Raw genomic sequence first — 26,497 nt, forward strand, 5'->3', positions numbered from 1 at the left:
CTGGTGCCTACACGTATGTGTACAGGTACGTGTAGGCACTGTTAGTACACGTCCGTGTACGACTGGTGCGTACACGGACGTGTACTAACAGTGCCTACACATACACATATGGGACAGGTATTAGGCCCTAAATGCATGCAGGTTGCCATGGATACCGAGTTTTCTCTTCAAATTTTTTCAGCAGGTGTCCTGGAAAAGTCAGTTGGCCACAATATACAATGTTGCAAAGTGGTTGTTGACTTGACATGATGCTCTAAATTTGAACGATGCAAATGCTGTCACTGCTGTATGTTTAAAGGGATTGGAGTAAACGTAAGTTGTGAATGATTCTGACCAATCACTATGTACTCCTCAAAATGAATGGCCCTCAGCAAGACAGATATAAGGCAGCCAGAAGCCATGAGAGGGCACTTGCCTGCACAACTTTCCTGTCGACAACCTTGCTGCTGTCTCTGCTTCCCTGAACCATGTCTCGTGCTGTGGAGAGTGCCCAGCCATTCACCCTGGAGGAGAATCAGGCCCTGCTGGACGTCCTCCTCCCACAGTACACCAGCCTGTATGGGAGACCAGGGGAGCAGGTGAGTTCTGAGTCCACTACCTTTGCCTATGCACCTGTTGTGTGACAGTCAATATTGTGTCCAGGTGGGACTGACATGCAATGTTGTTCAGATTGTGTCCGGGGGAGGGGGGATGCTTATGTCACTCATGCAGTGCATCATGTAGTTCCTGTGTGCACTCCTCACTTGCATGGTGCTTACAGTGACTTTCACTGCATAGTGCATGAGACATTCAGCCTAGCTAATCCTTGGGGGCTTTTCTTCATGTTGTCCTGAGGTGATTCAGTGTTCCCCCCGGTGTGACAGGTGACTGTACCCACAGATGTGTATGAGTTGGGTGGAGCTGTGGTGAGAGTGTCAAAATGACGTGCACGACCTCATGGACATTGACATGTGTGAATGTTCCTTGTCATGTGGGTGAGTGTCTATGTGAAGTGTTGCACCACACCTGCATGTGGAAGGCTACTGATATAACCATCTGATGTGAAAAGTGAGCCGTGCTTTGTGTCTGACTTGCAGAGCTGTCACGACCCCTGTGACTACCTCCTGGCAAATGGCACATGTGCAGAGTGAGGGTTGTATCCGCTGTAGTCAATGACAGGCCAGTGCTCAGTGGCTGGGTGTGTCTGTCTAGTCTGCTGAGGGTGCGTCATTGGAGTGGGACATGTGACTGCATGGCACGTGCTGCCCATCAGCCTGCTGTTAGATGTGCTGCACAGCGTGTGGCATGTGCATTGAGTGTTTTGCTCCCCTCATGCCACCTGTAGACTTTCAATGTCATGTACTGCATGTGCGCTTGCACACAGGCCACTTGCATGTTGTGAATGAGGCTATTCCTGTCAGCATCCTATGCCCTGTTCAACATTTCAAAGATGTTCTGATGTGTGTTTCTGGGACATGGAGCAGGTGTATTGGTGTTGTGTCACTTTGTCATCCTGACAGGTAACTGCCTACGAGAAGGGGGTCATCTGGACCAATGTCGTCAGGGCCGTGAGGACTGCAGGGGGGCGTGATCGGCAGCTGGCCCAGGTCCACAAGAGGTGGCAGGACATCCTGTGCTGGACCCGGCGGTTCGCTGCCTCGCCGCCACGGTGGGTGCCGACACCTGACCCTCCACATGAAACGTGTCCTGGCGGTGGTCTTCCCTGACCTCGATAGGCAGTTAGAGGAGGAACTGCAGCAAGGAGGGGGTAGGTACATGGATTTTTGTTGTGTTATGTGTCGCCAGCTTTAGGAAGTGCTATTTTGCATGAATACACTCCCAGAGTTCATATGTGCAGTGCATTTTCTCTTTCTAAATGTCACCTGCCCATCTTTTTCATCCCTTCCTCTCCTTGACATGTGTCCCCTGGTGTGTGTGTAATCACATTTGCACATGGTCATCTATGGTGCCAGTACATCTAAGTGCACATTGCTTTCTGCATTATGTTGGTGGGTGGTCTGTGACTTGTGTCAGGACCTTGCCTGTGCCATGACCTGTTCACTATGTAGAGGGTCCATAGTTGTTGTCACTGATGCTGATTCTCAACATAGGAGTGTGAGCCTTCAACTGGACACCCTTGCAGCATGCATGTGCAATGTTGTGGCCTCAGACATGATGTGCATGAGTGTGAGATATGCATAGTGCCATGACAGTTGTACATGGTAGAGTCAGCTCATTCCAGGACCATGGAGCAGTGTGCCCACTACAGTCCCCTGATACACCCTGGCATCCTAATCATGTGTGTCATCCAACACTGTGCACATTATCTGTGTGTGCTGCATAGGTCTGCCTCTGTGGCATTGTTCCCAGCCCTACTTTGATTTGGTTAATGTGTGCTACATGTGTCCACTGGACAGGGATACAACATTTTGCTCGTGCATACTCACACTGGGCATTGCCTGTGTGGCTATTCACAACAATATGTTGATGGTTGTTTGTCACAAATCTGTGTTCTCAGCCCCACGAGGTGATGTTGTGTCAATGAAGCTATTTTGCAAGCACAGTTGTTGTAACCCTGAATAAGAGGTGTCACTTCTTGATCTGTATACATCACATTGACTCAGGTATTGGGGAGGGGGGTGCGGGAGAGGCATACATGTGCAACTCAGATTTTTAACTGGCAGGTCTGACATTTGTGGGAGAATTGGCTGTACTAAAATACACTGGGCAGTGCCCCTGTGATGCTGGCCAGTGCTCAATGTACGTGCTTTGCAGCCTGTGTCTTTTTTTAACCAACAAGAATCCGGCCCATACATTTTTTGGCACATGTGTGGTTCTGATGCAACGTAGTATGGACTGTGTGTGCTGACATCTGTGTGTACATTCAGGCTTGCCATGAGGGTGTCCACACAGTACAGCTGGCCTTTTTTAACACCCAATTGCAGTCCCATTGGCTTATGCATTGTCCTGGGTGTGGACATGGGTGCCACTCCAGATGACAGGCAGTAGGTCATATGTGTAGCCAACTGCTGGTAGTCCTTTGCACCCACCCCTCAAATGTCTGGGCACTGCTGGGAGTCCTCTGCACCCACCCCTCAAATGTCTGGGCACTGCTGGTAGTCCTCTGCACCCACCGCTCACATGTCTGGGCACTGCTGGGAGTCCTCTGCACCCACCCCTCATATGTCTGGGCACTGCTGGGAGTCCTCTGCACCCACCCCTCATATGTCTTGGCACTGCTGGTAGTCCTCTGCACCCACCCCTCATATGTCTGGGCACTGCTGGGAGTGATATGCAGCCACCCCTCATATGTCTGGGCGCTGCTGGGAGTCCTCTGCACCCACCCCTCATATGTCTGGGCACTGCTGGTAGTCCTCTGCACCCACCCCTCATATGTCTGGTCACTGCTGGTAGTCCTCTGCTCCCACCCCTCATATGTCTGGCCACTGCTGGGAGGGCTCTGCACCCACCCCTCATATGTCTGGGCACTGCTGGGAGGGCTCTGCACCCACGCCTTATATGTCTGGGCACTGCTGGGAGGGATATGCAACCACCCCTCATATGTCTGGGCATTGCTGGGAGTCCTCTGAACCCACCCCTCACATATCTGGGCACTGCTGGTAGTCCTCTGCACCCACCCCTCATATGTCTGGGCACTGCTGGGAGGGCTCTGCATCCACCCCTCATATGTCTGGGCACCGCTGGGAGGGCTCTGCACCCACCCCTCATATGTCTGGGCACTGCTGGGAGTGATATGCACCCACCCCTCATATGTCTTGGCACTTCTGGGAGGGCTCTGCACCCACCCCTCATATGTCTGGGCACTGCTGGGAGGGATATGCAACCACCCCTCCTATGTCTGGGCACTGCTGGGAGTCCTCTGCACCCACCCCTCATATGTCTGGGGACTGCTGGTAGTCCTCTGCACCCACCCCTCATATGTCTGGGCACTGCTGGTAGTCCTCTGCACCCACCCCTCATATGTCTGGGCACTGCTGGGAGTGATATGCAGCCACCCCTCATATGTCTGGGCGCTGCTGGGAGTCCTCTGCACCCACCCCTCATATGTCTGGGCACTGCTGGTAGTCCTCTGCACCCACCCCTCATATGTCTGGTCACTGCTGGTAGTCCTCTGCTCCCACCCCTCATATGTCTGGCCACTGCTGGGAGGGCTCTGCACCCACCCCTCATATGTCTGGGCACTGCTGGGAGGGCTCTGCACCCATGCCTCATATGTCTGGGCACTGCTGGGAGGGATATGCAACCACCCCTCATATGTCTGGGCATTGCTGGGAGTCCTCTGCACCCACCCCTCACATATCTGGGCACTGCTGGTAGTGCTCTGCACCCACCCCTCATATGTCTGGGCACTGCTGGGAGGGCTCTGCATCCACCCCTCATATGTCTGGGCACTGCTGGGAGGGCTCTGCACCCACCCCTCATATGTCTGGGCACTGCTGGGAGTGATATGCACCCACCCCTCATATGTCTGGGCACTGCTGGGAGGGCTCTGCACCCACCCCTCATATGTCTGGGCACTGCTGGGAGTGATATGCACCCACCCCTCATATGTCTTGGCACTTCTGGGAGGGCTCTGCACCCACCCCTCATATGTCTGGGCACTGCTGGGAGGGATATGCAACCACCCCTCCTATGTCTGGGCACTGCTGGGAGTCCTCTGCACCCACCCCTCATATGTCTGGGCACTGCTGGTAGTCCTCTGCACCAACCCCTCATATGTCTGGGCACTGCTGGGAGTCCTCTGCACCCACCCCTCATATGTCTGGGCACTGCTGGAGTCCTCTGCACCCACCCCTCATATGTCTGGGCACTGCTGGGAGTCCTCTGCACCCACCCCTCATATGTCTAGGCACTGCTGGTAGTCCTCTGCACCCACCCCTCATATGTCTGGGCACTGCTGGGAGTGATATGCAGCCACCCCTCATATGTCTGGGCACTGCTGGGAGTCCTCTCCACCCACCCCTCATATGTCTGGGTACTGCTGGTAGTCCTCTACACCCACCCCTCATATGTCTGGACACTGCTGGGAGGTCTCTGCACCCACCCACGAACCCCCTTGGAGCAGTACACTGCTGGCCAGGACCTACACACACATCAATTTGTAGTTACCATGCTGGGACAGTCCTCTATTCCCACATTCATGGAGTGTGTACGCCTCGTATCCAAATTTTCCTGCTGCCATAATGGGGTACGTGTGGTACAGACCGTACCCACGCATTCATGCGTGGGTACGGTCCGTACCTGATTAATTATGGGGCCGTAGCGCTACGGACCGTACCCACGCTTTCATGCGTGGGTACGGTCCGTACCTGAGGACTCATGGGGCCGTAGGGGTACGCACCGTACACACGCATGCATGCGTGGGTATGGTCCGTACCTGAGGACTCATGGGGCCGTAGGGATACGCACCATACCCACGCATTCATGCGTGGGTACAGTCCGTACCTGATTAATTATGGGGCCGTAGGGCTACGCACCGTACCCACGCATTCATGCATGGGTACAGTCCATACCTGAGGACTCATGGGGCCGCAGGGGTATGCACCGTACCACGCATTCATGCGTGGGTACGGTCCGTACCTGAGGACTCATGGGGCCGTAGGGCTACGCACCGTACCCACGCATTCATGCATGGGTACGGTCCGTATCTGAGGACTCATGGGGCCGTAGGGCTACGCACCGTACCCACGCATTCATGCGTAGGTATGGTCCGTACCTGAGGACTCATGGGGCCGTAGGGGTACGCACCGTACCCACGCATTCATGCATGGATATGGTCCGTACCTGAGGACTCATGGGGCCGTAGGGGTACGCACCATACCCATGCATTTATGCGTGGGTACGGTCCGTACCACTGTTGTCATGGTGCCGTAGGGGTACGTGTGGTACGCATGTTGTTCTCACCTTCTGCGGCATGTGCGTCGGGTGCGGTGCACCAGGTCGTAGGCCAGGAGGACCGGGATGACACGTACGATGGGGTTCATGGCTGTACATCGTGTACCGGGGCTCCGTGGTGTTGCGGTTCGCGGCGGACTCTGCTTTTCCGGCTGTGTTTGGCTCCCGTAAACAAAGAGCCGTACGGAGTGAAGTCGGTACGAATCGTACTTGCTGGGCCGGAAAACGCTGGTGAAATACGTGCAGACGTCGCGTACAAGCATTTCTGGTTTGGAATCGTGGGTATTTTTTTGCTGTACGGTCTTTTGTACGATTCGTACAAAAAAAGGCTTTCTGTACAAATCGTACTTTCTAGGTTGTGAAATGAGTTTACCTGGTACGAGTCGTATGGAGAAAATGCTCCGTACAACTATTCGTAGGGCCTTTTAACATGATTGGAATCGGCCCCATAATGTGAGATGTACAAATAGCAAATCCTATTAATATGAACCAGTAGTTTATGGCCGAAATAGGGTTTGTAAACGATTGTAAAGTTACCATTGTCCAAGTTGGGGCCGTACACCTTTTCTGAATTGTTAAATCAGTTATTACATTTAAAACAAGTGTTCTGCAACTCTTAAATCATTTTATATGAGCCTCCTGGTCTCTGATTTTCACTTAGGTGCCCAAAAGAGTTTGTGATTCTGAGACATTTTTTCAGATAAAAGAGCCTCTCCGCTGTAATAAATAAAGTAATGAAACAATAATTATGGAATGTATATCTGAGTAACTACTTATAAATGAGAAGCATCATATCTAAATTTAATTTTGATGTACAAAATCGACTATTTGATTTGATCATTCATACCATGTGAAACATATTGTAATAGAGGAGGCTATCAAATAGGTAATCCAAATGTATTTAGAAGGATTTTTGTCCACAACAATTATTTTAATTGGTACAATCAATCACAATTTTCGTTACATTTTTTAAAAGTTTCTTCATTGTTCATATTGCCAAATTAACATTTCTGTCAAAATGCACACATTTTCATAAAGGAAGAATTTATGGTTTTTAGAGCTTAATTAGGTATTATTTTTTCAGAAGTAGCATTACCCTTTGCAGATCTGAGTGTTTTACAAATTGGCGAAGTAGTGATGGGTAAACGGCAAATCATGTCTTTTAGATCAAAAATTGTTTGTCTACCAAAGACAAATCAAACACAAATTTGATTATATGTTTATGTTTATGTCACGTTTCATTTACTCAAAATTGTACATTCACATCCAAAAGACTGCATCAGCATAAAAAAATACAAGTTAACATGTCCCAAATATTATTGCAAAATGTACATTTCAATACGTAAATAGAAAGATAAAAATTTCAGTATAGAAAATATTAATATTTCATGTGTTAAAGTACACTTTAATTGTGGGTTACTTACAATGAAAATAGTGTTACAGCTAATGTACTTTCATAGACATGGGTGGACCTTATGTATTCTGTTGAACGATCCTCCAGCGACAAAATACTTCCTCTGACAGCCCAACGGAGAATGATCTGTTAGAGGAAATCCATACACTACCCGTTGTGTTTAGGGTGGATAGGGCCTTTTTTCAGGTCCATCAACACCAGGACAAACCTGGTAGTGAGTTAGTGGAAACAATCTATAATGCCTCAACATCCTAGGAGAAAACTCCTAAGGTGTGGGGTCATCAGTTTTCTGTTTTTCAGAAACAAACCCCTGCTTTGAAAAACAAAAAAAGTTAAGTTTAATGGACAGCCATCAAAATCCAAAATGTACATTGAAAGGAACAGCCATGATGGCTGTTCCCTTCACTGTACCGAGATGACTGCTGGGCGAAAGATCATCTCTAAATTTGGCAGGCAGTTGTCCATGAGGGTCGCGGAGTTAAAGTCCTCAACCTCCCTTACGGACTATACTCCACCCACCAAACTGTAAATCAGTCCCCTTAACCTGTAATGGCTGGATTCAGAGATAAAGACACTGAGTGGGTCGATATTTCTTGTCCCAGTATCTTAACCAGTAAATTCCAGCCAACTGTTAGTGAGGGCCAAATTCAGCAATTATAGACATAGTAAAGTGCTGTAAATGTCACTCGATGGACTTTATAAATATTTATAATAGTTTATAATATTTACAATGAGGTGGGTATTATGTTAAGGGATGGAAGATGGACATCTGTGACCAGATTTAACATGAATTTGGATCACAGTTGTGTTGCTTTTGTGGTGCAACCCTAACCCAAAATAATGTTTACCATTTACTAAGCCACGTAAAGCCAGTTTGTGTGGCTTTGTGAGGTTTAGTAAATACATAGTAATGCAACACAGTGCATAACGCTACCTTGCATTGCTTTTTTGTCACGTAGGCATTAGATGGGGGGAACATGTGTGCTTCCATGTTCCCACCCATTTTTTTTTCTTTACAAAGCTAGATTTATAAAGGCTTGTAAAGCTGGGCTTGTGCCACAATGGTTCCCCTACCCAACAGAGGTGTAACAACAAGAAATATTTTTTGTTTCTCTATATTGCTTCCTCTTTCAATGTGTGCTGCATTCTGCAGCATACATATAGGAGGAATATGCCAATAAGGATTGTTTTTGTGTATGAAGGTATCCCTTCTTGCACAAAAACAATCCTGCTCGTAACACAGGCACTCCTGCACCATGGTGCAGTAAATCAAATCAAATCAAATCAGGGACATTTGTTCAGCGCACATATCACTCGGAAGTTTCATGGCGCTTGCAGACAGCTCTGAGAGATTGCTTGATTAGTTGTCAAATAGCCATGTTTTTAGCTTCTTGCGAAAGCCATTGTGATCGGTGATTGTGCGTAAGATTCTTGGCAGTTTGTTCCAAAGAGTGGGGGCAAGAAAAGAGAAGGACCTACCTCCGCTTCTGGCGGCGCAGATTCTGAAAGGTGAGAGTAATGATTCATTACTGGATCTTAGGGACCTGCCAGGCTGTAAATAGTGCACCAGTGTAAGGAAACGGCAGAAACCCTCCATATCTTTGTAAATATGGAGCATTTCTGCTGTATCTCCTATACGCAATGCTGCACAGCACTGAGTGAAATATTAATAGATATGCCGCAGTATTTACTGTTCAAATCCCAGGTACCTCCAGACAACAATGGCAAAAGCAGCCATATTTAAAATACACCAGCTGAGGAATGTTCAGAGCCATGTAGTCTTTCTCTTACCCTTAACTTTACCTAGAGATCATTGAGAAATTAAAACCTTTCATCTATGGACAGGATGGCCAGGTGGCGAACAGCAAGCTTTGTTTTCAGGATAACAGTGACATTGTGATTGCGAATACTGTCAGCATGTTGACATTTTGTGGATAGTGAAGCTGATCAATAAATATACATTTTGATGTACAATAATTCCAAATTCATAATCCCTATAAATCACCCCTTATTAGGTCAGATTTTTTTCAATTGAATTTATGAAATGTGTATTTAGAAAAGGTTGCTACATCATGGCATTAAAGGAATATAGTTTACTAATTCATCTTTTAGGAAATCTTCATTTATATATCACTAGTACTAATTGAAACACTGATCATAAAGAGCTTACTTATGAATCTGTTTCATCATAGTACCTTCATACAAAGTATGACTTCAATGCATTTGATAGATGCCTTATTTTGATGTTCAACATCTCTCTGAAATGGTCGCCCATCAAGAAATAAAAAATAGGGTTTATGACACTGTTCAGAAATGCTATAGGCCTTGTAATGACATAGATGGAATTAATCATGACCATTGTACATGGAGGTAGTGCCCAGGACTCCATCCGCGATGCTATCCTGATGTTACGCATGATATGATATGGGGTAAAAGTGACCGAAAACAATATAATTGCCAAAATGACCAAGCGGAGTGGTTTTTCGAGGGATGGCACTGGGGCAAAATCCTTATTTCTCTTTTTCAGCAATAAAACAATCTTTAAATAAAAAAAGCAAATTACACATAAAGGCACAATAAACCCAATGAAGGATAGGCAAGTGCTGTAAATGAGACTATTTATTGGGTCTCCAGAGCTTGCGTAGCTACGGCAATTTGAGTTGTCGCTATTGTTCTTCGGCCCAATGAAGGTGAGCATTGGTACTAGTTCAGCTGTGACCAGAATCCAAACCCCAACCGAGATGAGAATAGCCAATCTTTTATTCTGGAGAACGTGTTTCTTAAAAGGGTATTTAATCATCATGTATCGATCCATGCTAACACAAGCGAGGAAAAGCACACTTGTGTACAGGTTGGCATGTAACAGGAATCTGTTGCTTCTACACATTATGGGTCCATAGATCCAGGTTTCATTGGCATAGCTCTCCACCAGCAATGGAAGCGTGCAAAGAAATGCAAAATCCGATAGACAGAGGTTGAACAGGTAGATGTTTCCAGTTGACCAATTCTTTATGCCAAAGATGTAGGCCCACAAAACTGTCCCATTGGCAAGGACACCGAGAATGAACTCCAGGGTGTAAAACACTGGCAGATAGTATTTTTTCAGCAACTGGTCTAGTCTGATGCAATGGTCATATGTTCCATTTTGGTTCTGAAAAATGATAAGAACAATCAAGTTTTAGATTTTTTTTTATAGTTGTAATCATCATCAAGTTTATTTCGGGAAATGTACCCCATAAAACATACGAGTTAGAACATTAAAATATGTTAATAGAACACAAAAAATAGCTTTAATGAACAATTTTAAATCAAATATAGAAAAAACACTATGTATGGCTCATGGTTTTGCTTTTCCACCGAGACCAAGCACATTTAAAAAAAGCTGCTTATACCAATAATAAATTCTATAGAGTCTGATTTTAAAATCCATAAAACAAACCGGTGTGGTCTTTGACATAAGCTCAGGCAAATCAGTTTTAATTTTCCATCAAACGATATATAGTTCATTTGATTGAGTTTATAAAATAATGGTCTAGTGGCCTATTGTGGTTCTAAGAAAGACAGTTGTCATAATACATTTGTTATTTCAAGTAAAAAAAAATATATTACACAAATTCGCCTTTGTCATCATCTGTATCAAATGTTTGATATTTCTGTTCTCAATAAACTTGACTGTTTCATTTCAAGACTAGTTCTGGGAGTAAGGGTGCAACATATTAACATTAGCTGCAGGGCTTGGTGGTCTACTTCGGATACATTCAAACTATTTGGTGTTTCTTGGGATTCACATTTCTCTGAATTTTTCAAATCTTGCGGGATTTGGGTAGAATATTTGTGGCAGCTGGTGTGAAGGGTACAGTAATCAGTAGGTAGTGGGATTCGTGAGCTTGAGAGAGTAGTGAAAGCCATGTCTATGTAATATCGTTGAACTACGAGCTGCCCAATGCCGCCCCATAGGAGTATGTATTTTACAGAGCCTGGGGGGAGTTCGAAGGAACAACGCGAAGTGCAAAAAAAACTCTGCCAGCTAAGTGGAGCTCTGCAAGCGGTGGAGTGCATTGGATAAATGCTGTTCGTGGTGATTTTCATTGCCGGGTGCTTGTCTGCACTATGCAATCATCGCGAATGGCAGCATGCACAGCCGAAGCGGGCGCTGCTTCCTTTCTGCCGCTCAAGTAGATTTTTTCTCGAGCGGCAGCTTTCTCAATGCGAGCGAACAGTTTCTCAATGTGAGTGGTGGCGATCATACACGACCACTCGCAATGAGAAATCTGACTGCCTCCGTTGAGAAATCTCACCGGGAAGTTGATTTTCAATGCTTCTGCTCACTAACTTTATGTTAAGGATCGCGAACAAGGAAAAACCTCGCCGGGAGGTGGATTTTCCTCACTTGAGCTCGCCAACTTGACATTGAAGAGCGCAAGTGAGGGAAAAAGCTCTGCTTAGTTTTTGGGGACTCCGTGCTCTGCGGAGTGTGGAAATCTCCGCAAACTCCACGAGCAGAGAGGAGTTAATCGCCCAGACTTAGTTGTGTCATGAAACTCTCGGACATTGGTTGCACATAATTGACTTAAGATTCAGTGAAAAATACTGGGTCAGCACTACAAGGTACTGTTTGATTGGAGCCTCCAACAGCTTTCAGTGGAGGAAAGATGTAACTTGCACACTTTGGAACAGTATGGATATGTAGGGAAGTGGATAAAGGCCTTAAAGCTGTTATGCATAATATTAACTATAGGGATAAAACAAAAAAAAGCTGATGGGTGATGAAAAATAATCAAATTTTAGAATGCGCAACTATAGCTCAATATGGATATTTAATTTAATGAGAGGAGTTTGCTTAGAACTCGTTGTTGTGGTAAATACTACTCGAGAAAGAGTAGCCAGATAAAGTCAGAACCGTTTCCTCATTGAGAATGTGAAAATAGGACTGGTGTGGCCATGCCTAATCATAGCTTGTGTGGATATGTCCGATAGAGGATGGAGCCATAGACAGCAATGTTATGTTTTCGATATGCCAGCATTACATTTGAAGGCCCCCAGCATAGGAAGAGTGCAATAGTCTTCATAAAAAGAAGATCTATCTTAAATAAGACTAAGATATGATTAATGATCTCAAAATGTTACTGCATTTGCCAATCCATTCCTCTCTTATGCCTCTTTACCTAGTACGCATACCACACTTTCAACTCCCACACTCATTACCTTAAAGCATTAAATAATAGAAGGTATGCCTTTAAAAAGTTCACTTTGCATAACAATGGTTACATAGGACTCCTTCCATTAAGCAATTTTAATTCATGATGACTCGACTGATGCAATGCCTGAAATATTACTCACATACTATGACATCTTTTTTTAATAATTATGACACCAATTGATGTTGGAATGGTGTGTATGATCACCATAACCATCATTATGCCTACAGCTATGCCCACTAAATAAATTCACCCTGCAAATATTCAGTTTAAAATTGTAATTTTAACCAAATATAATCAAATTCATGTTTGAACTAATTCAGGTCTCTTGGAACTACCTATAGATCACCCATGACTCTATTTCACTATTTTTAACTTAATCTAATGTCGATTACATTCTTCTAATATGTTGGTGGAGTTTCAAGTTTAAAATCTGATCTAACAAATATGGCTTCAAGGTTTTGCAGAAAAGTATGGACAACATTGTGGCTATCAATCTGATAAGACACAGGTGTGTAATCCATTGACACGCACTACCTAAATTTACCTCTCTGAATTCTGGGCAGGACAGATTTCCCTTTTTTACACTATACTCGGTCCTGATGAAACGCCAAGGATCCCTTCTGGACCAATAGGGCATGAAACATGTTGACGCAATCCATTTCACCACCACTCTTGACCAAACTGCATTTACTCATTATTGAAAAGTAAGAGCTTGGCTTCTGTTTTTACTGTATCCAGTGGACCCTAGAATGAATACCTTCTTTTATTGGGTCCTACCAATGGTATTCGTAACCCACTAACTCACTGGCACCACGCACTTCCACTCACCATTACGGCATTTTTACTTTAATAGATCTTGGCTACAGAGCCCTCTCGTGGGGCCTGTGGGGTATTGCAGCTCCGGCCCCACGAGGAGCAAAAACACCCCAATGATGAAGCATGACACCTTGACAGGTGTGTGAGAGCAACACTTCCAAATAATGGAACTCCCCCTTTTTTACACTATACTCGGTCCTGATGAAACGCCAAGGATCCCTTCTGGACCAATAGGGCATGAAACATGTTGACGCAATCCATTTCACCACCACTCTTGACCAAACTGCATTTACTCATTATTGAAAAGTAAGAGCTTGGCTTCTGTTTTTACTGTATCCAGTGGACCCTAGAATGAATACCTTCTTTTATTGGGTCCTACCAATGGTATTTGTAACCCACTAACTCACTGGCACCACGCACTTCCACTCACCATTACGGCATTTTTACTTTAATAGATCTTGGCTACAGATCCCTCTCGTGGGGCCTGTGGGATATTGCAGCTCCGACCCCACGAGGAGCAAAAACACCCAATGATGAAGCATGACACCTTGACAGGTGTGTGAGAGCAACACTTCCAAATAATGGAACTCACCCTACTTGTACATCCATCCTGAAACAACTTTCTCTCACTCCCTCATCTTGGCTTGAGCCTTTTTAGGAACAGCTACCCCATTGTGTTTCACAAACTTGTTCTTGGGAGCTAGGGTACTGGACCTCTTTTTTTGCTCCCCGTCCCTTTCTTTTGTGACTTTATCAATCTGATTCAACATGTTTCAATAACCGTGTAGGGCTGATCACTCGTTTTCTTTGGCTCATTAACTTGAATGGGACTATTTGTCTTCTACCTTCGTGTTCTTTACAGACCTATGATTCTAGATAACCTCTTCCAACAAACTACTCATTGATATGTTCTTGTCATCTAAAATCTTGGGGGCTTGCACTGCTGGAGCATCACTTTTTTTTTATGCTCTGGCTTCATAAGCCTCTCAATTATATCTATGAGGCAATGCAAAACCACTCTGATTGGCTTTCCATGGCCTCATTGATATTCAGTAAGACAAAGCAGTGCAAATCACTGCCTTGCCTTACTGTGAGTCAAGGAGGCATTCCGTGGTCGTGGCGATTGGTGTTCCCACGAAGCACTGATGGATTTTGACGCTGCCCCAGATTGACTAAATCCCGTAAACCTGGGGCCGTGCCAAAACCATACGCCTCACTAGAGCAGGCATAGCGAGGAGAAATATTTTTATTTTTCATAGTTTTTTCCTCTTTCCATGGGTTCTGCATTCTGCAGCACACAGCACGCATAGAAATAGGAAAATGCCTCTCTGGTGCTCCTTCCTGCACAAAAACAATCCTGTTTGAAACGGAGGCACCCTTGCACCATTGTGCAAGGGTGCCTACGTTGGCACTAGGCAGAAAATTGTGTGCCAGGGCAGGGAAAAGGACGGAAATGCACTGTATTTCATAAATTCTGTACATTCCTGCCCTTTCACATTGGTGTAGGGCAGTGCAGAAAGAAGACATATGGTGCTACCCTATGCCTATTCCCCCTGAATGAAACCCTAGGTGCTGAAATACAAAACACATATGCCATGGAGTTCAGAAGACCCTACCTAGGTCCTGCCATATCCCAGCTAACATGTGGGTCCCCTTAGACTTTATCGAGCCACATTTGATGTATCACTCCAAAAATAACTAATGGGGTACTATAATGAGTATTAAGAACACTCTTTTCATATTTTGATAGGTACAATGAAATACAGGTCAACTGCTCCTCTAAAGAAGCCAAAAAAGTGTTTGAAAACAGCAGATGAATGCCCTTAGATGCTACCAATAGCATATCCGATCCATCAAGCTGTCATAACTGACCACACCCATCGGTAACAGACCAAACTATGCCTAAGAAACCTTTACAGTAAAGGCTTTCAGCTCCCCCACTGCTCCACAAGCATCACCCCATCTCAGGAACTCTGCACCCAGCTCTCCCACTATTTCAACATCAACAAGATTTCCAACCCCTGCCAGACCTATCCACTATTCCAACCCTTCTGCCTGATGAGATGAACCCCATATAACCTCCTGGTCTGGAAAGGAAATGGGCAGTGAGGTATAGTCTGCGCAAACAAATGGTGATTTAAGACAGTAAACGAGAACCACAGATATCACAAAAATTGCATCGAAGGTAACAAAACAGCCACCACCCAATGCTGTTACCTACAATTGATAACAATTGCAACTGTACAGAAAAACAATTAGTTCCCTGAGCAAACTGAATATATCAGGACCTTCAATTTGAAATCATAGGAATAATTCGAAAATCACAGATTAATATGTTAATAGATAAATGCTTTGTCCAATCTGCATCTTCTTATTGAGGTCTCTTGAAGTCACGGCTTTGGCATTGATTCTCAGGAGACTTGTTTAAATAATAAACACCTTAATGTTCAGTAAGAATTCGAGTCCATATTTGACTTTTATAGACCAAAGTGTTTATTTCCGATTCATCGGGTCATAAAGGAACAGCTTTCATACGATAAAACAGAAGCCAACACGTGTTTCGTCTAGGGATGATATTCCATAAGACTTCATCAGGGCTGTAATGAATAGATATACAGCACAATTATTAATTGCACTCCTCTTAACCAAACAAGTCAGAGGTCCCCAACAAACAGGGGAGAGCAGCCCAAAATGGTGTAAGTGTAAAGAAGAATTAGATATTAAAGTGTGACAAGAGTTGTGTTCAGTATACCCAAACCACCTACGTCACATAAAATAGTTCAAAAATAGAAGGGAACAGAAAAGAGAGAAAAACCACAGCTGGTGTCAATCGTCAAAAATGTAGTCAATAAACCGAAGTAGCCAAGACACTAAGCACCACGTGTCAAATAAAATCAACCCAAGATGTCTAAATGCAAGTATTGTAAAGCACTCACCCTAGTTCCAAAATATTAATGGCGTCAACCAGACATAACCATAAAGGTGGCCGCAATTGTATCAGCCAACCCAACTAGATAGTATATATCAAAAAACTTCTGTTGCCTATGAAACAAAAGATATATTATAATAAATAGAAAAGTATATATGAATACACAACTCCTTTTCTATTTAAAGCTTAAGAAAATAATCATCTAATTACTAGTAACGGCAGCATTCGGTACTAGAAAAGATTACTAACACGGAATTATGTACATTAAAAAAGCTCTAAACATGATAACTAAAGTGCTTATTTAAACTTTATACTTGAAGCAACGAGTATGGTGATAATCTGTCATACTCAACTAACAAACATACGGGCAGCTCTACAGGACAATGACCGACCTTGCCATCCCATATTGTATCAACCCGATGTTGTCAAAGTCTGAAAATTAACACGCCCTGTTTTGCTTTAACCATGTCTATGGTCTATTATCACCAAGGCAGAAACCACAGTGACTATGCAATCTGTTTACTCAGTACCTCCATCTCTGTCCACACTTACTATTCACCAAAGATCTGAACCCCATTAGCACTGCCTTGACCCCAATACTCAACAACTCCATAAGCACAGCTACCTACTCAGATGCCTGGAAAACTGCCACCAAACTCCCCCTCCTGAAGAAACCCTCAGCAGATATTTAGATGCTACCCAACTACCGACTTACCTCATTGCTGCCCTATCCAGCCAAAGTCCTGCAGAAAGTCATCAACAAGTGTTAGACCTGTAAGCCTTAGGGTGGTTTCCCTCCAGACATTTTGTCTGTTAGCCTCCAATTTTGATGAATTCTTTTTGTATGCCTCAGGACCAGGGGTGGGGGGAGTTGGCGGAGTTGGCAGAGTGCCACTATGTGGAATTCCACGGAGTTGCCTAAAATCTCTTTGGAATTCCGCTCCGCTCCACTCCACCCTAACCTGCATGCAGCATGATGCAGGCAGCAGACCTGGAGGGTTCCTGACACCCAGGCAGCCACCTGCTTGTCTTACCTGGTGCATTCTCTGCTGTGCCCGGGCTGTTCTTCACCTCCTGGTTGTCTCCTCTCCTTGTCAATATGAAACCCCTATTCTCTACATCTTGGGAGGACTGCATAGCGGTTTTGCACCGAGGAGTAGAGGAGACAGCCAGGACTCAGGAGGAGGCAGCCTGGGCATGGTGGAGAACACACCAGGTAAGCAGCGATGGCCTCCTAGGGGTGGGTGGCAGGGGCAAATTCTACCATGTCGCAGAATCTGAATTTTTGCTGAACTCCACATTCCCAGCAGAGCGCGGAGTTGGTAAAACTCCGTAAAATCTGCTGGCGGAGCGGAGTTCACCTCCCACCCAACTTAGGACTCTGCCAACCAGTGCTAAAGTGCACATGCTCTCGCCCCTAAACATGGTTTGATTTATTTATCCTGTTGCAGGGATTCTCCACATCCACAGAACTATGCACAGGAAACCAGGACTTCGATGTATTGTGGTGTACCAAAAACACGCCTCAGTGCCCAGAACCCCTATCCGGCTAGCTATAGTATCCCATTCATTCTCCGTATTACAGCGGACCTACCAATGATTGGATATCCTAGAACATGCGACTCAGGGCCTCTCAGAATTCGTGGGAACAAGACACTCTTTCGCTTAGATGCTCATACCTGTATACAATGTGAGTAATCAGAGACACTGTATAGTTTAAAATGTTTATGTCAACTAACATGCTCTGTAATGCAGTACATGTGCTAACACTAGCAAAGAAATGCATTAAAACAATATGATCAGCATGGTTACAATTCCATATAATACGAACGAGGATAGCATATTATAATGACAGTGGATGAACCCTTATAGTGCTTTACCACCCTCCCTGTGCTACAAGCTATGTTTATTATATCAGTGGAAGACCTCTGGGCTTGGACAGTGGAACCCCCTACCTCAAGTCTTAGATGATAGGATTTACACCTCTGGACAAGCACAGCTCTTCCCCTGGAAATGTTTTCTCCAAGTGTGTCTAACTTGCATCCCGTGCAATATTAAAAGCACCCAGAAAGTCAGAAGCGCAGCTGTGTTCCATGTTATGTCTATATGTGTGTGGGCCGGACCAAAGCCGATTAACCATTGGAGTTGTTTTCTGGCCTTGAACACGATGTACAGATGAGAACTTAGAGCACAACGGAAATAGTGAAAGGCAGAGAGTTCCCATGTGAAGCAGCACGAGCAAAAGTCTTTACAAGAACCAAGGCATGTAGTGTCGTGTGCATAAGCGGCAAGATGGTGGTGATGCAACGCACGAACAAATGCTAACTTAGCAACGTCTGCTGGCACTCCTAAACGCTCACGACACTCTCCCCATGGGCAGTCCTACACACAGTGATCGAAGTAGAACACAGAGTTCAAAAAGTCTGAGCAACAAGACCTTATGCGACGTGGAAGTGAAAAATGTCAATAGGGAGAGAAATATAGTAAAGGTCTTTTCGTTCTAAAAATATCCCTTTGGTAGTGAATGATAAAAAAAATAAAAATAACAAATAGGAAAAAAATAATTTAAAAAATGTCTGGGTGGCCTGGTCTTATCAATCCATCAGCGTGTAAGCGCAAAAAGTGGCGACAGCTTCCAATAGGAAATCATTGTCATTGTCTGAAAATATTAAGTAATTCGAAGGAGCAAACATGCTCATTAATGATGGGTGCTTCCAGCACCATCGGTGGGCAACTTGCGTGGTACTCGATGTAACTCCGTTGCAGGAAATTACGTGCAGCTGCACCGATATCCCACTGAGCTAGTACTCCTAGCGCAGCCGCACATGCCATCAAATCCATACCGGAACATTCCTGCTCATGAGACACTAGTGGGCTCATCAGTAAGGCAAAGTTCGGGTCAGGAGACACTGTGTTTGTGAGGCAGAGATCCAAAGCCCATTGAAAAGGACATTACAAGCAGGAGAAGACTGGTTGCATGCCAGTGTACCATGTAAATCGGAAAGACAGATTATAAGCCACGCTTAGAGCGGCCAGTGGCAAGGTACCGTAGCACTGAAGCATGCGGCTACGAAGCAGCTGCAGCCGGGCCGGGTTGTGTACGACCACAAGAGGGGCAGCCATTTCTGAGCAGGCAAATCAACAGGAAGACCCCGGCAGCTAAGGCTTGTATTAGTGGCAACCCACCGAAGACGCTGGAAAAAATAGAATGAATGAAAGCCGAGATCACACCAAAGATAGTTTGAAAAGATGTTACAAGGCCAGAGCCCAAAGTTTAAAAAAAATGAGCCAGCCCCGTTGTATGCAAAGCATTGAAGATAGAATGAATTAGCTCACCAAAATGTTGTGGCAGGTCAGTGTTTAAAAGTGCTTGAACTTCTGGTCTTTTATTAGCCACCTGCCGGACATAGGACTCACGGGTAGAAGTGAGAGGAACTTCTTTCTGGGACAATAAAGCTCTTATTCGGCTCAGCTTGTCGAACTCTGCCTTCAAGGTCGGAATGAAAGGTCAAATTGAGATATCGGTACTCCCACGAGGTGGAGGAAACAGCACATTTTTGCAGCAAACTACACGTTGTGACACAGTCACAATGTACGGTATGCCTATTAACATGCCACAGCATTTTTCATTATTCAGAAGTGAATAACTGCCGTTAGACAACAGTTTGAATGTTGGTTTAATCGAGGGGACGGGCTTTCCTTTTAAAATGCACGCTAAATTGGGCGCCTCTAAATTACAGGAGCCACGCAACTGTATATTTTTGCACACAAGATAGTGTCCAATGGAAGAATCGCAAGATTCACCAGCCAGATACACCTCTGTGTCATCACGCAAACATCTAAACACGAAGGGGAGTGACCAAACGTCATGAAGGTTCATAACGACCTAGGGAAAATGTTTCATGCACGATGTAAATTTCAATAAGGAGAACGGCAGTGTTATAACCTCATGAACGAGCCAAACAGCAGAGTTTGTTTCCGCTACTGAGAATGGTAAAGGGTCTAATTTTTCTATTTGTAAAAGGGTATAAGTGACATCTTTCATGGACATAGACTGTTGTCTTTCAGTCAAATTAAAAGGTAAAAACAAAGAGGACGCGTTTACATAGTCTCATGGCACTCGACCCATTTTAAGCGTCTGCAAGGTCCATGCCAACTGCATAATAGAGCGCAATTGGGTCTGACCATGATATAACACAGATACATCATCCTGTACAATATCAACAACAGAAGAAACAATATTGTCCAATGTGTATATCCTGGAAGAAAGGGTATTAATACTCTTATCTACTACAGCAAGAACTTTTTCAAGATTAGCTTGGTCTATGGCCCTTAAACGTGAAACGGCTTTAATTTGAGACAATTTCCAAATTTCGTTGTAAACACATATATCCATTGTTTAGGCCTAGGGCCAAGCAGGCCTTTTATGAAATCTGATAAATCCACATCATTCGATCACATTGACAAATGCTGCTTAACAGAAGACAAGGTAGAGTGTTGTAACCAAGTATAATATAATTTACTAACAGAATACATTGTAACAGAATGTGTAGTCAAAAATCGTGGATCAGGCCTGTCCTGTGTGTAACCTGAAGCCCTGTAATGGGAACGCTTTTGGCATGCATCTGCACTGGTCTGCCAAACCAACCACCCCATAGTGTCAATATTAGAGATATTAAAAGTCGCATTTGTAAATAGAGACTGCAACTCCTCAAATGTGTAATTGGTAGTAACATTCCAGTCTGGATATTCTGCAAGGAAAAGCAGGAGGCTTCAGTTGTTTAGTCGTAGCTAAACCCAGACACGTAGTCTGATAGATAGAATCGTTCAAAAACAGTATTTGTGTTTTGGTATAATACATACACGATACAAAGCTTCGGAGCCCTGTACCTGCCAGGTTTTGGAACCCCAAACTGATTTTAAATCAACTGTATTTTTCCAATGATCGTAGCCACCCACCGCCAATTTAAGAATGAAGGAATCAGAGTATAAAAATTTAGTGTGGGTAAGCATAACTTTCGTATTTGATTTAGAATTTAATTTAAAATAGTGAGATACAGGGTTTGAGTTATCAAAACTCATAAAATATGTAAATATATTCAACAGGGTCTTAGAACTCCCTATTGGTGGGTCGGGGCAATGTTCCCATTGTTTGCAATTGAAAACAGCTCGAAATAATGGTGGCCATAATGCTGATAGCAAAATAAGTCAGCATAATTTGCAGAATTCAAATACAAGTCTTCAGCATCAAATGCTGCATAGTATTTTAAATCTGAAAACAGAGATTGTATTGCCCGCACATTCCAGTTATCTGAACGTATGTTATATTTAACCACATCACCCATTGAGACACAAAGTACATTTGGAACATTAATAATCTCTGTCGGACCATGAATTTGAAACGCGACTGTATCCCAAACTATGACATACGTAACTGGCCAGGCTGTAATGTTGACGAAAGTCGGGTCCCTCTTCATGATGTGCGATGAAGAATGCGGGCCTAATTTCCATGTAGCAGTTATACAGCAGAGCGTTCTTTAAGGTAGTGTCCATTGATCAAAAGAAAAAATACTGTCACAAATCCAATGGACATGAACAGAAAAATAAGGATGAGCAGCAGCCAAATATATTTCCATGGGGGAACAAAATAAGTGCGTTTAAACCAGGAGAGAAAAATTGCAAATTTTGATGGGGTCAAAGTCGATGTTGAATGAGAGTCAAAGGAAAAACGCGACTCGTTCCTGGCTGTAGCATTTAACCCAGGCAAAGATTCACTTGCAGGGTAAATATATTCTGGTTCTTCATTAGCAGCTGTGAACTGTGGGACCAGCTAAGGATTAGCAGCAGAGTCCATCTCTATGGCAGTGTCAGGATTTCCAGGAATAGTGGCATACGATGAAGCTGGAGGCAAACTACTCAGAATCGACCAGATGTTGTAGTTTGACATTGTCAATTGAGATGTATCTGTTTGTCTTTGCGCCCTGGAAGTGGTGGTAAAATTACTGTATGAGTTCCCTGCACGCCCCGCACTGGAACCGGAGCTTGATAGGATGGACCAAATTCTTTTTTGTTCTTCACCTTCTCTCTGACCAGTTCTCCAACTTTAGGCAGCCAGCAAATCACTGGAATCTGCAGAGCACCATCAGTGGCGGCAGGTAAATGGTCTTTTGCTAGACTGTCTCTTGTGTCTTGTAGGGTCTGTAATACAGCACAATGTTTATCTACGTCAAAAGGGACGGCAGCAGCCGCCAAGTCTAGACCATCAAGGTCTGGCACAAACATCTTCATGCCAAAGAGCAATTCGTAAAGGGTCCACCCACCCATCTACCCACCCAGAGGTCTTCTAGGGAGATTATTAAGTGCACGTTGTACTCTATACAAATGGGCAAGCCAGTTCCTGCCAGTGCCTAGGACTCTAGCTGTTAAGGATTGCTTTAAGTCACGGTTCATTCGCTCCACAACAACACCGCCCACAGGCCGGTATGGAGACGAAAATTTGACCTGCACCCCCAAAGACCTCATGGAGTCTTCGTACGCCTTAGAGGCGAACGCCGGACCCTGGTCCGAATGTAAGGTGCCCACTGCAAAAATTCCCACAAAGACGCGCAAATCCATGACTACAGTTCGAGCTTCAGCACTGCGTTGTGGCCAGACCCATAGAAAACGTGTGCATGAATCAACTGCAACTAAAATGTATTTATATGTCGTCGTTCTGCAAAACCACAAAGTCCGGAGACGTCAGCTCAGGCACCTAGGCATAAACCTTGGGAGAGGGCGGCAGCAGCTTGTATCTGGGGGGTGAGATTCCGCAGCCTCGAGGAGGGAAAACAGGCTCAGGGGCATCGTTTTTCAGAACCGCTGAACTTTTGTCGCTGCAAGACTCACGTGTCCCAGTCGCCGATCCGGAAGGTGAAGGAGGAGGTCAGGCAGCTGCGGGCAAACCAAGCAAGGTATGAAACATCTGGAGGGGGAAACCCAGCCCATCACCTCCCCAGTCACGATGAAACTCCACCGGACACCAGCCGCACAGAGTTTGTTCCATCCTCAGCAGATCCTTGATGATTCGTCCGAAAGAGGGGAAAACACAGCGGAGAGCAAAAGAAAAACTGTGCCCAATGTACGGCTGGGTAGGTGACGGCTGAGGGGGTGATCGACGGCCCGTCTCCCCTATAGCTGCAATGGCAACTCTACCGGGCATCGGCCATGTTAGTTCGGGCTCCGTGGTTGGAAGAATATTCACTGTTCTTCAGAGGTTAAGAGTAGAATCGTGGGAATCAGAGAGTTGAAGGACCGTTGTCCATTAGAACCCCAGGAGAGTGAAAAGATCCGAGGAGTGGGTATATTCAAGGAGATTATCGCCAAAAGGCAATCCCTGGCCAGAGAGATCCTGTCCGGAGCGCCTCACCCATTGGCCATCTTATACCAGATTAACATTGGGGATTCCTTATTACACTTTATAAGATATAATTCCTGATTGAGAAGTAGTAGAACTATGATATTTCATATCACTGGAAAGGTAAGGATAAATCCTCTTCACTGGTAAAGTCGAATTTATCATTATCCTTAAAAAAATGCCACTTTTACAATGTTAGCATTTTTTTGCTTTTAGCCCTGTGTCCCATGGACTGTCTCTAATACACTTCGGAAGGTGGGTGGCAGCTGGACTTTGTGCATTCGCTCTAGACAGTCACACACAAAGAGAGAGTTAGGTGGGACTGAGTGGCCATCCAGATCAGGATAGGAGGAAGGAGCTGGCACTTACGCCTGAATAGACTGTGTCCTGTCCCTGCACAAAGGGCTTCATATCCCCTGGAGTGAGTCTGGAGCCAGAGCTGGGAGGGAAGACCTCAGTGCACGTTAAAGCCCTTCTTTGAAGTCATCGCCACTTCAAAGGCGCCACTGGGTATAAGAACCGGACTTCTGACCCTACCACTCCAGTACACTACTGGCCCTCCGAAGAACTCTGCCAGGAAGGAGGACTGTTGTGCTGCTACAAAGACAGCCACTCTGCTGAACTGCTGCTCTGGAAGAACTGCTTTTATGCTCTGTTGCCCTGTTACCTGCTGCCTGCTACCCTCTGCCCTGACTGAGGAAGGACTGGACCCATCTCACTTGAATCCAGAGGGACTCCAAAAGCTTGCTGGCTTGCCCACTGTTCTAAGTCTCAGGGACATCAAAGACTTTAACTCATCCTGTAACAGCACCTTGACTTTGCTTGCTGCAAGTCTTGACCTACCCATTGGTGCTAACCGAGTCCTATGCCCATGGAAGTGGGTAAAAAGTGCTGCTTCTTCCAGAATCCATGTATTAACACAGTGGCGCCTGTTGGTAAATCAACGAATCTCCCTTGACACGGATGCATGGCCGCTACTGTGAGGACCAGGGACATCATCTGAGCATAGTATCGTCTCCAGGTTCCAACGCATCTCTAACTTTGCATAGCTCACTGCCGACTCATCAGCTTCAATCCTGTGCTTCGATGATGACGCAATGCCTCTTTACCTTCTACATCTCGGTTACGTTGAACGACACATCCAAGGTACTTTGCAGGTGGCCAATATATAACGCCCAATCCACACTCTAACCATTTTGAAGGAAAGTTGGTGTAGCACACTTAAGGATGCGCCTACATGAGGCAGATTTGAAAATGAAAGGTAGTTTAAGTGGAGGATAGGACCAGTTTTATAAAAATAACATATTTGATTGGATTATGCAAATACGCAGATACCTATAATTAGGTAGATATTTTAAAAGAAAAGTAAGTAGATCTGTTATTGGGTCTGGAAAATTTTAAAAATGTTATGCTATTTTGTACATGTTTATTTTTCCAGTCAACCACCCCGCCTACAGTTGAATTTGAAGCAAGTATGCTGCTTATAGAATGAATTGTGAACTTTGACCTACTGGTACAATAGAGTGTTCCAAAGGTTGTTTCTATGAAAACTGGGCTAACAGAGTCTAGGGAAAGGGTTTAAAAGAGACTGCTATTTGATAATTAAAAGGAGAGTTTTTTAGAGACATTTCTTATTATGGAGAGTTTACTTTCCAATTCAATACTATCTTACAATTAAAATGTGGATGCAAAGCATTAACAGTAGAATGTTAAATGCTGTAACCGAGTCCCTTATAGATTTGTGAATCCGTCACAAAGTTACACAGGGTTCACGCTGAAAGTCGCAACGCATTTGCGAATCCACCCACAAACACTACCAGATGGGGCGTCTTATCAGGAGACTAAGAAATGGTTAAACAAAACTTACCATTGGGAAGTGGAATAACAAAAAACAATGAGTGGAAGGTTATGATTTGCTAAGTATATCACTATCACTGAACAAGCATTGGCATAGCCAATAGGTCTCCCCTTTGGAACTTATATGTGTTTAGCCAGAGCTATTGGCTTTGCCAATGTCTTTAAGCTATGGTGAAGAGACGTGAGACTGCTGTGTGAAAGCTAAAGCGCAGGTGCCGCGATGGTAACAAAAGTAAACAAACAGAAAAAATGGCGGCCAAATGTTTTTTGTGTGTTTTTTTTTACAATTGCAGCACCCATGCTTTAGCTTTGAACATCTTAAACTAAAGCGCTAGTGCCGCAATTGCTTCAAAAGTAAAAAAAATGAAAAAAATGTCTTCTTTTTGGTTACTTGTAAAGTAATCTCGGCACCCGCGCTTTAACTTAAGATGTTTAAATGTAAAGCGTAGGTGTCGCCATTGTAAAAAAAAAATTTCAAATAAACATAAAAAGAAAGGCATTCGGCTGCGTTCGGCCAGCAACAAAGGTGTGCCGCCCTGGATAAATGAAAAAATATATACGCATTGAGGGAAGAGTGTGTCCTGCCTGCAACAGCAGGCAGGACATAGTTATTTAACAAACTAGTGCTCGGAGGGTGTAATTAAAGCATACAGAGTAACAACACATGTAACAGGGGGTGTCCTTATGGAAGGATACAAGAAGAGAAAAGGTGGTACTAAGGAGGGACTACTAAGCCGATTGACCAATGAAAAGCCACCATTTACAAAGCACATGGGCAGGAACCAATTGAAAAGATTGGCGGAAAGTGAGATGAGCTTCATGCCCTTTTACAGAATGCAATCAATGCTGTATTGGTTACCTTATCCAGCCGGACGAAGGTTCAATATTTATCACCTTAAAACGCCTCATGCCCTAAATGTGATGTCATTACTAACTGTGTAGAGACGTTACTTGCGATTTGTTTTTTAAAATTCATACTACTTGTCAAAACA

General features: G+C 44.6%; 1 protein-coding gene across 1 annotated transcript in view; it reads right to left on the reverse strand.

The window, feature by feature from the left end:
• Positions 1 to 6,954: 6,954 nt before the first annotated feature.
• SUCNR1 (succinate receptor 1) overlaps positions 6,955 to 26,497 on the reverse strand; it is a 271,238-nt gene continuing 251,695 nt past the window's right edge. The window contains exon 2 of the mRNA XM_085633504.1: positions 6,955 to 10,460. Coding sequence (XP_085489630.1) covers positions 9,507 to 10,460 — 954 coding nt within the window. The 3' untranslated portion in view covers positions 6,955 to 9,506. The remainder of the gene's footprint in view (positions 10,461 to 26,497) is intronic.

The sequence above is a fragment of the Triturus cristatus genome, chromosome 11, assembly GCF_964204655.1.
Source record: "Triturus cristatus chromosome 11, aTriCri1.1, whole genome shotgun sequence".
Taxonomy (NCBI): Eukaryota; Metazoa; Chordata; class Amphibia; order Caudata; family Salamandridae; genus Triturus; species Triturus cristatus.